This window comes from Cyprinus carpio, chromosome A19 (assembly GCF_018340385.1).
Source record: "Cyprinus carpio isolate SPL01 chromosome A19, ASM1834038v1, whole genome shotgun sequence".
NCBI lineage: Eukaryota > Metazoa > Chordata > Actinopteri > Cypriniformes > Cyprinidae > Cyprinus > Cyprinus carpio.
In genome coordinates, this window is record NC_056590.1 from 22596533 (window position 1) to 22610973 (window position 14441).

At 35.2% G+C, this 14441-nt stretch overlaps 1 protein-coding gene across 1 annotated transcript in view; it reads right to left on the reverse strand.

The window, feature by feature from the left end:
* Window positions 1-14441, reverse strand: part of LOC109112264 (CUB and sushi domain-containing protein 3-like) — a 369075-nt gene that overhangs the window by 149445 nt on the left and 205189 nt on the right. Inside the window, 3 exon segments of the mRNA XM_042777094.1 lie at window positions 4431-4543; window positions 5141-5244; window positions 14030-14151. Coding sequence (XP_042633028.1) covers window positions 4431-4543; window positions 5141-5244; window positions 14030-14151 — 339 coding nt within the window.

Here is a 14441-nt window from a genome sequence, read left to right on the forward strand (position 1 = left end):
CTCCATGTTAAAGTGCAAGATAAATCTACAGACTTATAGCAAATGACTGAATTGTAGCTTCGAAACTGCCGCTGAATCGCACTGCAAAAATCCAACGATGGACTGATTTCATCAGGTGTTCTGAACCACGCAGCACTTAAGGGAAGTTTACCAGAACAGAATGCCACCAAAACTCTCTGTTCAACCTAGATAAGCTCCAGCACCTGGAACCTTCGATGGTAGAGTCGGCCATCCAGGACATTCCCACCATGAGTACAAAAACCAAGTCTGGGGGTCACTATACCTAGATAACACCTTCCATCTGCATAGAATTGACTCAGTGGGCGGCTGGCTGCTAGAATGGGCAATACATCTTCCCAGACACTTTGCACGGCCATGCACAATTGAACTATGAACTCTGTTCCGAATAAGGATGCTTGAGGATTTGCCAAAGGATGGACGGTAAGAGAGAAAGAGAGAGAAAGAGAGAGGGAAAAAAAAACTGCAATAAATTTCATTTAAAACCAAATCAAAGTTTGAACATGTAGGAAGGGGATTTCTCCTGAAGTATAATGGAGGTCTTTGGCCAATGCTTGATGTATGGCATTAATTTTCGACATGACAGTCTCTTTATGACTACCACAATACTTTACTCCATTGGTCAATCGTGAGGGGTGGCTAGGGGAAGGTTAGGCCATATTTACTGCTTTGTATTTATGATGAGGCAAAAAATAGAGTACAAATTGTCTGTAGGAGCTGATGGTGTGTGAATAATCACGGACAGCGCTACACTCCAATGTAAGGTCAGCGTGTCAGATGCGCACCCCTACGCTTCTCTCACGGCACTTAATGCGATGGGGTTCTGTGCGCTTGTAAGCCTGAGGACCTCTCTGTGAAGATCAGTTGTGTTAACAAGTTATCCAATCAAATCCAAAAGGTCGATTCTGTATATGTAAGCACAGACAGCCCACACAGGGGAAGTTTGGGACCTGTGTTTTTCTTCCTGAAACAGCCAGGGAATTACAAAGTATCAGTGAACTTTGGCATGTAATACATCAAAAAGCATTCCAAGCATTTACCATATAGCAGGACTCATTAAGCAGGCCTTCACATAAAAGCCTATAAATAAATTTAATCTCAAAACCATTTCTTATTCATTGGAAAATGGCAAGTAATTTATCTCTCCCTTTGTGTATCCCATGGATATTGTTTCATTTCAATAATGCTGACTTTATCTCTCTCAAGAAAGTCCTCATTATCGCAAAGTCGAGTTTAATGTGGAGTCGAGACACAAAACGAGGCACTTCTAAAACACAAGTAACATGAGTCAAGTACACACAGGCAAACTCCCAGGCGGATCTCTGGTTTTATTTCTTTGAAGAATTCAATTAAATTAGGTTTTTAAACAATGTTGAAGATATTGAAGCGTTCTGGCCATACAGAATACAAACAAAATTATCTTTAAAAGAAGGGATGTTAATGAGCGTGGCCATATGCTGGTGCGTTGAAACTGTTCAGCAATAGATAATCAATGAAAAAAAAAGCAAAAAAAAAACCTTCAGTAATGCATAAGCGCCGTTGCTTAAGAAAGACTTGAGTAGTTTGTTCCTCTCTGAATCATTCAACCAAAAGTTGACGAAACGGTAACAGTCAGTAATCAGTCATTCGGTCCACATTCAAATTCACCACTAGTTTCTTTCTATAACTCCTGTGTTTCTTCAATGTTAGCAGCAGAGGTTCAAGGCTACCAACATCAAATGGAGGATAACTAAACAGAGCATATGGCTATACATATAAAACTAGCACAGCCACCTACACCAAGTTATCAAAGACATACTGGTTGAAGATATTATAGACACCAAAATAAAACTCTACAGTATAGAGAGGCATTAAAGAATAATAATAGTAGATGTATTTATATACCAAAACACATATAAATAACAATGAGACCACCAGAGTTAAGAATAATAGACCGATTTGCATGGTAATGAATAGAAATCACAGTAACACTTCAGCAGTGCCTGTCTACACTTTTAATATGTTAATTTGAACCTTTGGGATCAAGTAAATGTGTTATGTTTTTATGTCATTAAGTTTGTCACAAGAAATAAGAACAGTGAACCCTCAGAGATAAAATATAAGGGTATACATTTATCAACGGGAAATGACAGATGTAGTTGTATTAATAAGTGAAATGTAGCCATTAAACTTCAGTCACCATAAACACAATTAATGACCCATGTAGATTATGCATTTGTCACAGACGTCAGCATAATGGAGTGCATTTGTATTGTAAGTGTACACTCTTAGATGGGATAAACTATATCTCTTCTGTGCTCTAGGGCAGTGCTTCTCGAATACTGAGTCGTGACCCAAAATGGGCCGTAGGTCTGTCTGTTCTTTATTCTGCCAATATATTATTTCATAAATGAAGTTTTTGTTTGCCAGATAAAATGGTGGTAAACACTTGGTGTAACACTTTCAAATTAATTTCAAACACAAATTAAAGGAAATTAAAGGACAGGCTTGTCGTGAATATTTGTGTGAAAATTGTGAAAACAAATAGCCTTTATTTTCTTTATATTTTTTAGGCTATTCTCCTCACAGATTCACATCAAAGCCTTACCAAAAGCTCTGTAAAATAACTTTGCATTCAAATCATTATTTTACAATAATAATATAATATAATATAATATAATATAATATAATATAATATAATATAATATAATATAATATAATATAATATTTGTTTCATGTTAAAATTATGCTTTTGTGAAAAATCGTGACTTGACAGGTAAATGAACTACTGGGGAACAAGACAATGAAAACCTTAATATTTCTTCCATTGAATGAATGAGTGCTGCGAACTATTAATGTGTTCATTTTGTGGCTGGATGATGGATCCCTCAAAGGGCTCTTGATTTATGTTATATCACTTATAATACTCACATCATATATCATATGTGTCCTCATTGTGTTCTCATTTTATTTTTAGATTGAACAATCTACATAACAGAATCTGACATTCAAAATCTCATTTAATCTTACTCAATGTTAAACCCATGATATTCTTTCAGTTAGAACAGTTCCATATTATTAGAACAATTCTAATAATACTATTCTAGCATAGGACAGTAGAATGGTGAATATATGAACAATATTCTGAACTGCAATATAAGAAACGATACATCTAAATAAATATAACACATGCGCGCGCACACACACACACACACACACACACACACACACACACACACACACACACACACACACACACACAGTATATATACACACAGTACATGACGGGACCAATTAGATCTACCTAGAAATTGAAAACTAAGAAACAAAGCCTATGTGCTTGTCTGTGGCGTATACAGGATAAATTATAATAGGCGTAGAGAAGAAAAAGGAAAAAAGACAAATCGAATACAATCTGTAATATTTTACCAGTCTCTTCTATAGGGATATCGTACAGTTATCTGTTTTTTTTTTTCTCTCTCTCTGGTCTTGCACTTAAGGGGGATTTATTTGCTTTCTCAGGCTCTTTCTCTGTCTACCTCAGTCAGTCTCTCTCATTATACTGAATGGCACCCTGTTCATCACCCCGACACTAATTTATTACAAAACCTTGAGGGAGGAGAGATAATCAAAGATATGGGTTTTGTAGGGATTGCTGCTTCTATCAAGTGAATGTAGCTCATGTGTTCGGGATGAAAGTTAGTTGCCGTGCATTCAGCAGAGACCACTGAAGTGATTTGTGGGAACTGCTTTGCTTTTACGCACACTGACTACTAAGAATGTATGCTGAATACTCATGCAGGAAATAGTGGACATGTCCAGGTAAATAATGTCTGGCCTTTTGATGTCTAAACTGCTTTGCAGTGGATGTGAAAAACACTTTCTCACTCGATCAGAAAACAGGGATGAAGCTTGGACATTTTACTGAATCTGGGCTTATGCCAGAAGGATGTTTGTACAATTTTGGTCTGCCCTGTTTTCCCTTCAGTTGCAAATTTGCCAACTCTGTCACACTTCCTCTATTTGACTTTGACAATAGGGTTGCCAGAGTCACAAAATTTTGCCTGACAATTAACTATTGTTTGTAAAAATAATTTTTAATTAAGAGCAGTTATTTAATCTTACACGCACGCACGCACACACACGCACACACGCACACACACACACACACACACACACACACACACACACACACACACACACACACACACACACACACACACACACACACACATATATATTCAGTTAAAAAAATAAAACAAACAAACCAGAACAAGTCTAACATTTATATAGTGTGGTTATCTCCAATAACCAAGATCGAGTAAACCCCGACCCTGACATTTAATTTTCTTAGAACAACTCTGTTTGCTTTTTAGTTATTTTTTAGACCATTCCCAAAGCGAACTATACATTGTTCAGATGCTTTCAGGTACCTTTGTAGTTGATCTTGAAGCCTATAGATCCCACACTTTCATCAGACTGGAGGTGAAGCCACATCTGATGGGTCATGCTAACGATGAGGTCGGGAACAAAGCTGCCTGTCAGACTGATGAGAAGAGCGAGATTAGACACACATAAACAAAACAGAAGCACATCATACTGAATGAACACTGAATGAACACTACCAGACAGCCTGCTCATTCCTAATTGCTATTTTTGCATATTTTAAAATAATAATAAAGTTGTCGAAACTAAGAATTAGTTTCATTATAATTTATTATAATGCATCATATATACCAATGCTTTAGCAGTAATAATAAAAAAAAACATAAAAAAAAAAACATTCCTAGGCACAATTTTTTATTTGTCTACAAAATGTCTTAAAAGGTCAAAAAGCGAAATCACAGATGCCAAATATTTGACTGGTATTGTACTTATACATATTAATAGCTAACTTCAAATATTTGAACTCCAATGATAACAAAGAAGTAGAACAAACATTTGTATTGTTTCTGAAGCTAAACATGGTTATTTACACTAGTAGGATATTCTTTGTTACTGGTATATCATTCTTATCAAACAAACACTGCTCAGAGCAATGAAACTGGTTGATAGGAATATTGTTTGAGGAAAAGCACAGAATGTCCTACTTGTGTAAATTATGTATCATCTTACCGTCCCAGACTGTGGATAAGAAACTCACACTTGCAAAATGGTTTTCGGATCTCCTACTTCCCCTCCATCACCGATGGTTAGTGTGTCATAACCCAGTTCTAGGTCAAACTCCTCAAAGTTAATCTGAATCACCTGTCGACAGAAATGAGGCATAATGCTTAGTGATGTGTCAAATGAACTGAATTAAACTTTATGGATCTTGCATAATTGAATCCTGTCAGCTGACTGAAACAGAGAGAGAGGGAAGACGGCCAAAACTCTCTTTACTGAATCCTGGAGAGAATAAAGAAAAAACACCTCCATATGAAGTTAAACAAAACCATAAAACATTTTTCAAAAATCTACCACACATTACTAACATCCCTCAACCAAAAAAAAAAATCAAAAACAAAACAAACAAAATAAAAATTTGTTTTTTAAAAATCAATTATATTTGTTTGTATGACGTTCCGTTTTTTTTTTTTATAGTGTTCAACAGAAGAAGGTAATCATAACCCAACCAGTCAAAGTTATTATTATTAGTAGTAGTTCTATGTTTTTTAGCAATTATAGTTTAAATGGGACATTTTACATTTATTTCCCGCCTTTGTAATTCCAGCTTTCTCTCTGTCCTGTGGGAAACTGATCTTTATGAAAGAAAAAATCAATATGCAAAAGTCAGACTAATTATACCCATTACATGCAGCACAATGAACTGATTCATTCAGATGTAATTATTTCAAGATTAGAGCATCTCTTGGATAACTGGGAGTTCGGAAAGGAGGACCAAGGCTTTAGAAACAGGGATTAGAGGTGTGGAAGAGCCACAGGCATATGGAGAGGCCTGAACTTTCTATATTGATTAACCCATTGAGAGGTACTGGGTGGAATTAGTTGCCATGGCGATGGGCTCTTCACCATAGCTGGGGCTTAGCAGGTATAGATGTATGAGAGCTACTTAGGACTGATGATTGATGCTCAGACAGCATCTCGGCACAGATAATAAAGTTGTTTTTCCATGTAACTGAATACAAAATACTCCAGAGTCCCTGTCTCAATAAAGGTCACCAAATAACAAATGCAGCGCTGCAGCAGAGATGCAGGATTTAACGGGACGAAATAGTTGGGAATGAGACTTGAGATAGCTGATCTAGGATCAGTCTGTTCTCTGGATATCTAATATTAAGAATTCCAGCATAGAAGAATCCATAAACCTGATCCCAGATCAGCCGCACAACACATCAAAACAGGAACTTGTATGCAGTGACTTGCCCAGCCTGTCGGTTGTCATGGCGATTGGAGTCATAAGCTAATGCTTTTGTTTGAGAGTGAGTGAGGTGCTGAGGCCAGAGTATTGAATTGCGGAGAAAAGGTAATAGAGCAGAATTATGACTTTACAATGGAGCAGAGAGGCCAGTGAAAATGGTCTAGTGCATTTACTGATATACAGTACATGCAGGTCTATTCCATCAAAAATGAAAATGCGTCATTCTGACGGGTGATTGTTTTAAAAGCTAATCCAGCTTTTTAAAAGCTATTCACTTTTCAAATGGCATTCAGAAAATAAATCTTATTTGGCCTGATGCTATTCAAACAAGTGTAAGAGACACACACAAACACCAAACCGACACACCAACACAAGCACACATTGACATACACACTAAAATGTGCATTAGAGGCAATTATTTTTCTTAAGTATTTCTTAAGTAAATCCAGTCATGAAACTGTATAAAAAAAAACAAAATAAATAAACAATATAATGTGCTCATATAAATGGGATTTTTTTTTCTTATTTGTTACAGTGCATGTTACTATGTCTCCGTCTAAGAAAAACAGAACATGCCCCATTTTACATTTATGTATTTAACAGATACTTTCATCCAAAGCACCCATATTGCATATTTACATATAAACAAAACAATATAAATTAAAAAAAAAATAAAAAAAAAAATTTAAAAATAATAATAAAATTAAAAAAATATAAAAATATTATAAAAAAAAAAATTAAAATTAAAATCCAGTAAGTAGGAATTTTGGGGGGATGAACTTATTATTTTCCAATAATAATAAGTTTTTACAAAATGTCTTTTTTCAAATAAATGCTGTTATTTTTAATATTTATAATATCTGATTATATTTCAAAACATCACTGTTTTTTTACTGTACTTTTGATCAAATAAATGTGCTTTGGTGAAATCTTACTGACCACAAACGTTTGAATGTCAGTGTATGTGCATTGGGAAAAAAGTATATTATATTGTCGGCTCAACATTCACGTCTAATCACAAAGAATGGCAATGCAACTCCTCCAAACACACAAACGTGTAACAATACACATATGTAAGGGGATCGGATGCTTCCTCAAGGTGAAAACAGAAAACACACTGCCAGGATGTCAAGCACCCATAGGGCTGTTTGTAGTGTCATTTCCCCCGATTAAGTTCACAGAGATGGGATCACTGGTTTCTCTAAACCAGACTACTTCAACTGTCACACAATCCTGCTGGGATTTACTGCCAGCGTGGACTCGTGGCTGTAGTATCACCCAAGCATTTCACAGATGCAGTTTAAAAACAAGAATGAAAGCACTAGCCAACATTTGATCACTGGTGAGAAAATTACAAGGTTGCTGCAAAGCAGAATGCTGAGTGTTATACTTCAAACTCTGATTGTCCAGGTCAACACAAGAAAGAGCTTTCAAGTGATTAAAATAAAAACATGCTTTAAATTATAATAAATATATAATGCCAAAATTATATAATTCATAGAAATTGTAATATTATATTAATAATTATCAATTATTTAATATTTATTTTTATACTTATTTTATAAAACAGCTTTTAGTAGTCTGAATAAGCTGTATAGTAAAGCTTCTTTAGATATAATTCATTTATTCATCAGAACCAGAACTAACAGCACATCAGTCGACTTTAAACTTGATTTCAACTTGTGCCTGTCATACACAGACAATATGTGTATTGCTATTATTATGTAATTTAATGATCATACTTCAATCATATTGTGGTTGCTGCCATTTATTAAAGGCAATAAGCCACTCCAGGCTGTGTTAGAGTGACTTTACATCTACATTTGTGTCATGGTTAAAAACACCCCTAAAATGAAATAAAAACACTGTAAATCACTGTCATCTGTCATGGCTTTTAACTTTAGTTCAACGCAATTTTTTTCCCGTCCTAGAAGCTTTATATAAAGAATTTTTATTACCATCATGTTCACTTTCTTCTGTTCAATGAATTTTCAATAATGTCACTCAAATAAGACTGTCTCAGTAGTTTCACCTGGAGCAGTATTTCAATACTATCATATCAGCCCTCCAGCAGACGGCGAGCTGTCAAGTCAGGACCATGTCAAATGACAGCACTGATGAACAAACGTAATTCAATTTGTTCTAACAAAAGAGATTCCGCATGAAAATGTAGTTCAAAATCAAAAACCATGAACTAAACTGACTTCATTCTTCCGTTAGGCTGTATTAAAGCAACAAATTCAACACTGGCTGAAACTTTGATGAAAATAATGATATGAATATTTACATGATCACAAGCAGTGACAACAGGGGCCTTTAAAATCCCACATTAAATTTTTAGTTTCTCTTCAAAATATCAAAATGGGTCTGTTTTTGTTCTGGCTCCCAGAAGGACAGGAACACGCTATGAAGAATGATACATTTTCCTTTCATCGCTGACAGTGAAAAGCTATTAGCAACCATTGAACATGTTTTTTAAAGCCCCTGATGCAAGCATGATGTGAGGAAAGAATACATCCTGAAAAATGTGCTTCTGGGTATCCCATTATTGACACAGATAAAAGGAACGATTGAAAAGATTATAAACAACTATGTACCTTCCTGAATTACAACACATTGCCTATGCATCTTTTTTTAATTATCATTATTATTTATATGTTTACTTTAGCTTTCTTTTTTTTCTCTGTTTGATTAGTTTTTATACATTACATTAGATGTTTCTATTGTAATATAAAAGGTTATTTTTTCATAAAAACAAATGAATAAATTAAACAGAAGAGAAGAAACGAAAAAGTAAGAGACAACTTGAACTGAACAGTCTCAACATGGATGAGGGGACATATGTTTCTGCCTGTTGTGATCTGACCTTTGATGCTCCCTCTGAGGTTAATGCCCAATCTGGGCATCAATCTCTAACGAAAGACCAATGGGGCGACAGTATTTTAGTTTCTGCTTGATAAATCAGGTCATGCTCCATTCAGAATGGATAACTGAACACTGAAAAACAACCACCTACAAATGCACAGAGTGACGTTTAATGCTGACTTCACTGGACACAACTCAACAGCTGTAAATATGAACAAGGATGGACACAATTTGGGCCTTATTCATGAAACACGAGCCAATTACTGTGTAAATTGCTCATAAAACAAATTCTTTGTAATTTGTCCCATTGAATTCAATGCATGTACTGCATTTATGAACAAATTACACAGAAATTTGCTTTAACTGTGAATACGGCCAAATGTGTGTCTGATGCAACGGCCTGGATTCTATATGCATGGCGAGCACTGAGTTAAGCAGAGTTAACAAATCCCTTGTTAATCCAATGATGCATTTATTATCTCAATTTTAACAACCAACCAAAAAAAAAACAAAAACAATAAACTGACATTGTATCCCACATTTTCACAATCCAAAGGCAAAGGACTCTAAATTGAATTAAGCCCGATGCAATCCAAGCCACTCTCACCAAGGTTAAAGCACAGAGTGCAATATAAATAAATCGCCACCCTAAAATTGTCTGCCAAAAATAAGTGAACAATACTGTTCCCAGGCTATAAGAGACAATTAGTAATTGCTCACTTGTAACAGGGTGGTCTGCTGGTTGACCGAGCTCTATTTAAATCTCTGATCTGATGTACTGAAATGCATTTTTGTGCTCCAAATGCATTTCTCTTCTATAGATAAATGGCTTTTGCCACATGCCTTTTCTGTAATTTAGTGAAACCTACCAATTAATTGTACTTTCAGAAAAATGTTTTACAATTAATACAAGGCTAAAATTGCAACAAATGGCAATTGATTTTTTGAACAGGTAAAATGGGGATGAGTAAATTAGACTTGGTACCATAATGGTACAACAACAATAAGCTGTTCAACTGCAGGTTCCCCCATGTAGTGTCAACATGCCCCATTAGCACAAAGATGTGTTCAAGGAACTTAAGGTGAAGATATAAAAGTTATAGTCAACACATGAAGATATGTGTCTACACAGGAACTGATCTTCAAAATTAAATCTGAGAAATATTCACTGGAGTAAAGAGAATAAAATTAAATGTGACTTGCCACTGATGTATTTATTCATTTATAAATTTTTGTGAATCAAAAAACTTGATTATTGAGCGAATGACTCCAGCCTGAAAAAAAAGAGGGGGGGCATGGGGAATAAGAAAGTATGGTACTTGGGTAGTGTCTACAAACTCTTTGATTTATTGAAAACAACATGCCAAAGGCAAGGCTGCAGGAAAACAACACAAGCGTCTCTATTCATACTGGCAGAGTTCCAGACCTTTCAAAGTGGTCAAATGCGAACTGAAAAAAGTAGGAACAGAAAAAAAAAATCTATCTATGGCCCACAAGGCTTTCATACTACCCTCCATCCATCATGCGATGGGAAAATGTCCAGACGATTTCATCACGGTTTTCTGAACATTTAAATGGTCCTGAGAAAGTTAGGTTGTAAAACACAACTTTCCAGCTAAAACCTTGGGTGATTTTGGCCCTGCAGAAGTTTGGGAAAATGTATGAATGAAAAGTCACAGTAGGGGACATGAATTTTGGCATGATCAGGAGTCTCTACTTTTATAAACTGCCCCATAAAGTACCTGGATAAGAACAAAACTTCATTATAGACTTGTGAGTTGGCCGATGAGGACAAGGTGAAACTTTGTAAACCTAGAACATGATTTGTTCATTTTCATTTATTGCCTGTGTATATCATTCCACTACAGCAAGAGTCAATCGCAGAGGCCTTGACTTGAGGTTAGGAAGAATTTTCAGCATTTTTTGTTCGCAGTCAATAGATCTGCTATTAAAAGATGAATTGCAATGTGTCACATTTGAATTCCTGTTCTGTTTAGTTCATCATCTTGTTTAGTTCATTTGTCTCATTATTAGTTAACACCTCCTCACCTGTGCTACCCTCATCCAGCCACCTACTGTATATAAAGTCATTCCTTTGTTCAGTTTGGTTGTCCGATATTGTTTATGTTACTGCTGTTGTGAGCCTGTCTTTGTCTTCTTGGAGTACTATTAAATATTAGTGAGATTATCTCCGTCTTTGTGTGCCTTTCCTCAACCTGAGTTTGACACAATGTTAATGAGTTACATCACTTGAAAATCCAGACATGGTTGAAGTGCTGTTCTAGCTGTCATTACAAATGTCATAAGTAGGGTTGAGAAGCATTAAAAAATAAAAATAATAATAATAGTGAGACCAGTGAACATTGATTCCTGATCGAATGACTCTGATTAGCCAAAATTTGTTTTTTTTTTTTATTTTTTTAAGTGAATCAAAAACGTGAACGAATGACTCTTATGATCTGGTTCTTTTCTAGTGAAGTGTGATTCTGAAGATTATGATTCTTACGAACCGTTCTGTAACACTTTAGTTTAAGGACCAATTCTCAATATTAACGAGTTTCTTATTCACACATATATTACTAGCATATTAGACTGTTAGTTCATATAAAGCACATATTCTGTATGGCTATATTCTACATCCCTAATCCTACCCAATACCTAAACTTAACAACTACCTTACTAACTATTTATAAGCAGTAATTAGGAGTTTATTGAAGCAAAAGTCTTAGTTAATAGTAAGTTAATAGCGAGAATTGAACCTTAAAATAAAGTGTGACCAACCAGTCCATTTTAATGAAGCAAAAACAGTGCATGCATTGAAGGCCAATTCTTGGGCGAATAGGTCTTATGAGCTGGTTCTAAAAATAATTACAGTGTAGCCAGTGAAATTTTCTTGAGCCAATGTCTCTTATAAACCAGTCCGTTCGGTAAGTCAAAAACATAAAGCTCAACCTGTAAAATCAGATTCTTAAGTATATGACTCCCATGAGTTCCTCATCAAAACATGACAAAATACAATTCCCAAGCAAAAGACTCTTTTGAAACTCTTTTTAGTTATTAACTTCCTCTTGTTCCAATTTTTTTGTTCTATGCTTTATATTTACTATTGAAATGATCTGCATTTCTACAAAAAGTTTTTTTCAAATATTTATCCTTGATGCTCCTTGATGTAGCTGTTGTGGGGGTGAACCTCGAAATGTTGGAAATAAACTGAAGTGTGACTATAAAATAAACAAGTGCAATAAAACAGACACTGTTCACCTTTACACACATATAACTAACAAAGCCCATCATGCAGTTCCCTATAAAAGTGTAAGCGCTTTGTAAGGAAGAAGGGACGGATTGGGAGCTGTTTGTATGGGGCAAGGCCACAATAACATGCAAAAAAGGACAAGGAAGGAGGCCAGGAGCAATCACACAGAAGGCCAGGAGAGGCATGGCAGTCAAAGGAGCAGACGCCCATGCACTCTTTCTCTCTCTCTGATACAGCGACAGCATCACCACAGGCTTTGTACAAGAAGCTAAGCAGAGTCACACCAGAATACTAATGCCAGCTTGTAGACCACAGTGTTATGACAGAGACTCAACTAGGTGTGGTACAGTGGTAAGAGAACCTTGGACACCTGACACAAAATGTTCAGCCCCTCATCACATTCAACATCTAAAAGTTAAAAAAAAAAACAAACAAAATAAAAAAAACTACACTATCATTTCAAAAGTTGGGGGGTCTTTTTGAAAGAAATCTCTTATGTTCACCAATTTGATCAAAAACACATTAAAATGTAATTTATTACTGTGATGGCAAGGCTACATTTTTAAACAGAAATAGAAATTGAAAAGAAACAGCATTTATTTGAAATATCTTCTGTAATTATGTAAATGTTTTTGCTGTCACTTTTGGTGGCATACATTTCAGTATTTTGCGGAAGGTGCAACTTTATTGGACATGTTAAATATGAATGGGTGATTTCTTCCACAGTATTTCAGACAACACTTTTTGATGGCAATAGCTATGCAATTTAATTATAAAAGATACCATGATTTTAAAAGTTTCATTTAAAATACACTTGGTTCAAAAATATGGGCAAGATGCTTCTGGTGGTTGCAGTGTTCACAAGAAAGAAAAAAAAAACATGCAAGCTGTCACTTTTTAAATATTTAACAACTCTGTAACAAAAGCCTGTAATGAAAACCTTTCATTGAATTTTTGGTCAGTTATGTACGATTTGCAAATTCATTGCATCTTTTTAAAACCAATTGCAAATTTAGCTGATTATCAATTATGAAGTCAAACTGGTTTGAAGGAGTTGAACTGGTCAGTAATCTCTTATTTTTATTTTTTTTTGATCAAATTTTTATTGAGCTACAGAATGTTATTATACAGAAACAAAAAGTAAAAATAAACATCATTCTGAAGTGAGATAATCTCTTGATAAATCAAGTCATCTCAGCAATGCTCAGCTTCAAAATTAAAACTTGAAAACCTGTTCATGACCCCAGTAAAAAAACAATGTTTAATGGAGCAAAAAGAAGAAGAATATTGATAATGATAAAACAGAAGCAGAATTCCTGCTTATCAGATATATTCCAATATCTTGGATAACTGTATATGGAACAGTCTTTTGTTTTTAAAAATCCTTGTGACTTGTGTACCATCAATAAACAGAGTAAGAGGAGAGTGCAACAGACGTAACATACCTTGTAACATAGATGTGATATACTTATGTAACATTTGATGTCGCAACACCTAAATGTCATAGAATATAAAAGGTTTTAGCATTAGCAAAAACACATTTTTGCTTTTACCTTGTTTAGGTTGCTGGCTGTGATGATCCACACACACTGGGAGTTGCTCTCGTACTGAATGGGGAAATTTGGTGAGGTGAAAGTCCCTGATGGACCTTGAAGATTAGAACCACAAGTTTTCACTGAACAGAGAAAGAGAGAGATAAAAAAAGAGAAAAGAGTCAGAAAAAAAAATCTATAAAGTTCCTTTTTTCTTCAAAAAAACGTCAAAGTCTTAGCTAATTGGTTTCAGCTGTGGTGAGTGGCCACTTAATGTTTTCTACTATTGATTTGATAATTAAGAAGAAAAAAGTCTGCGACCCCACCATCTCGAGGGATTGAGTTTCACTTACCGCTCATAATGTTTTTGCGAGATTTGCACGGCTCATATTGGAATATAAGCCACAAGCCTCCACCAGTCATCCATGACCGT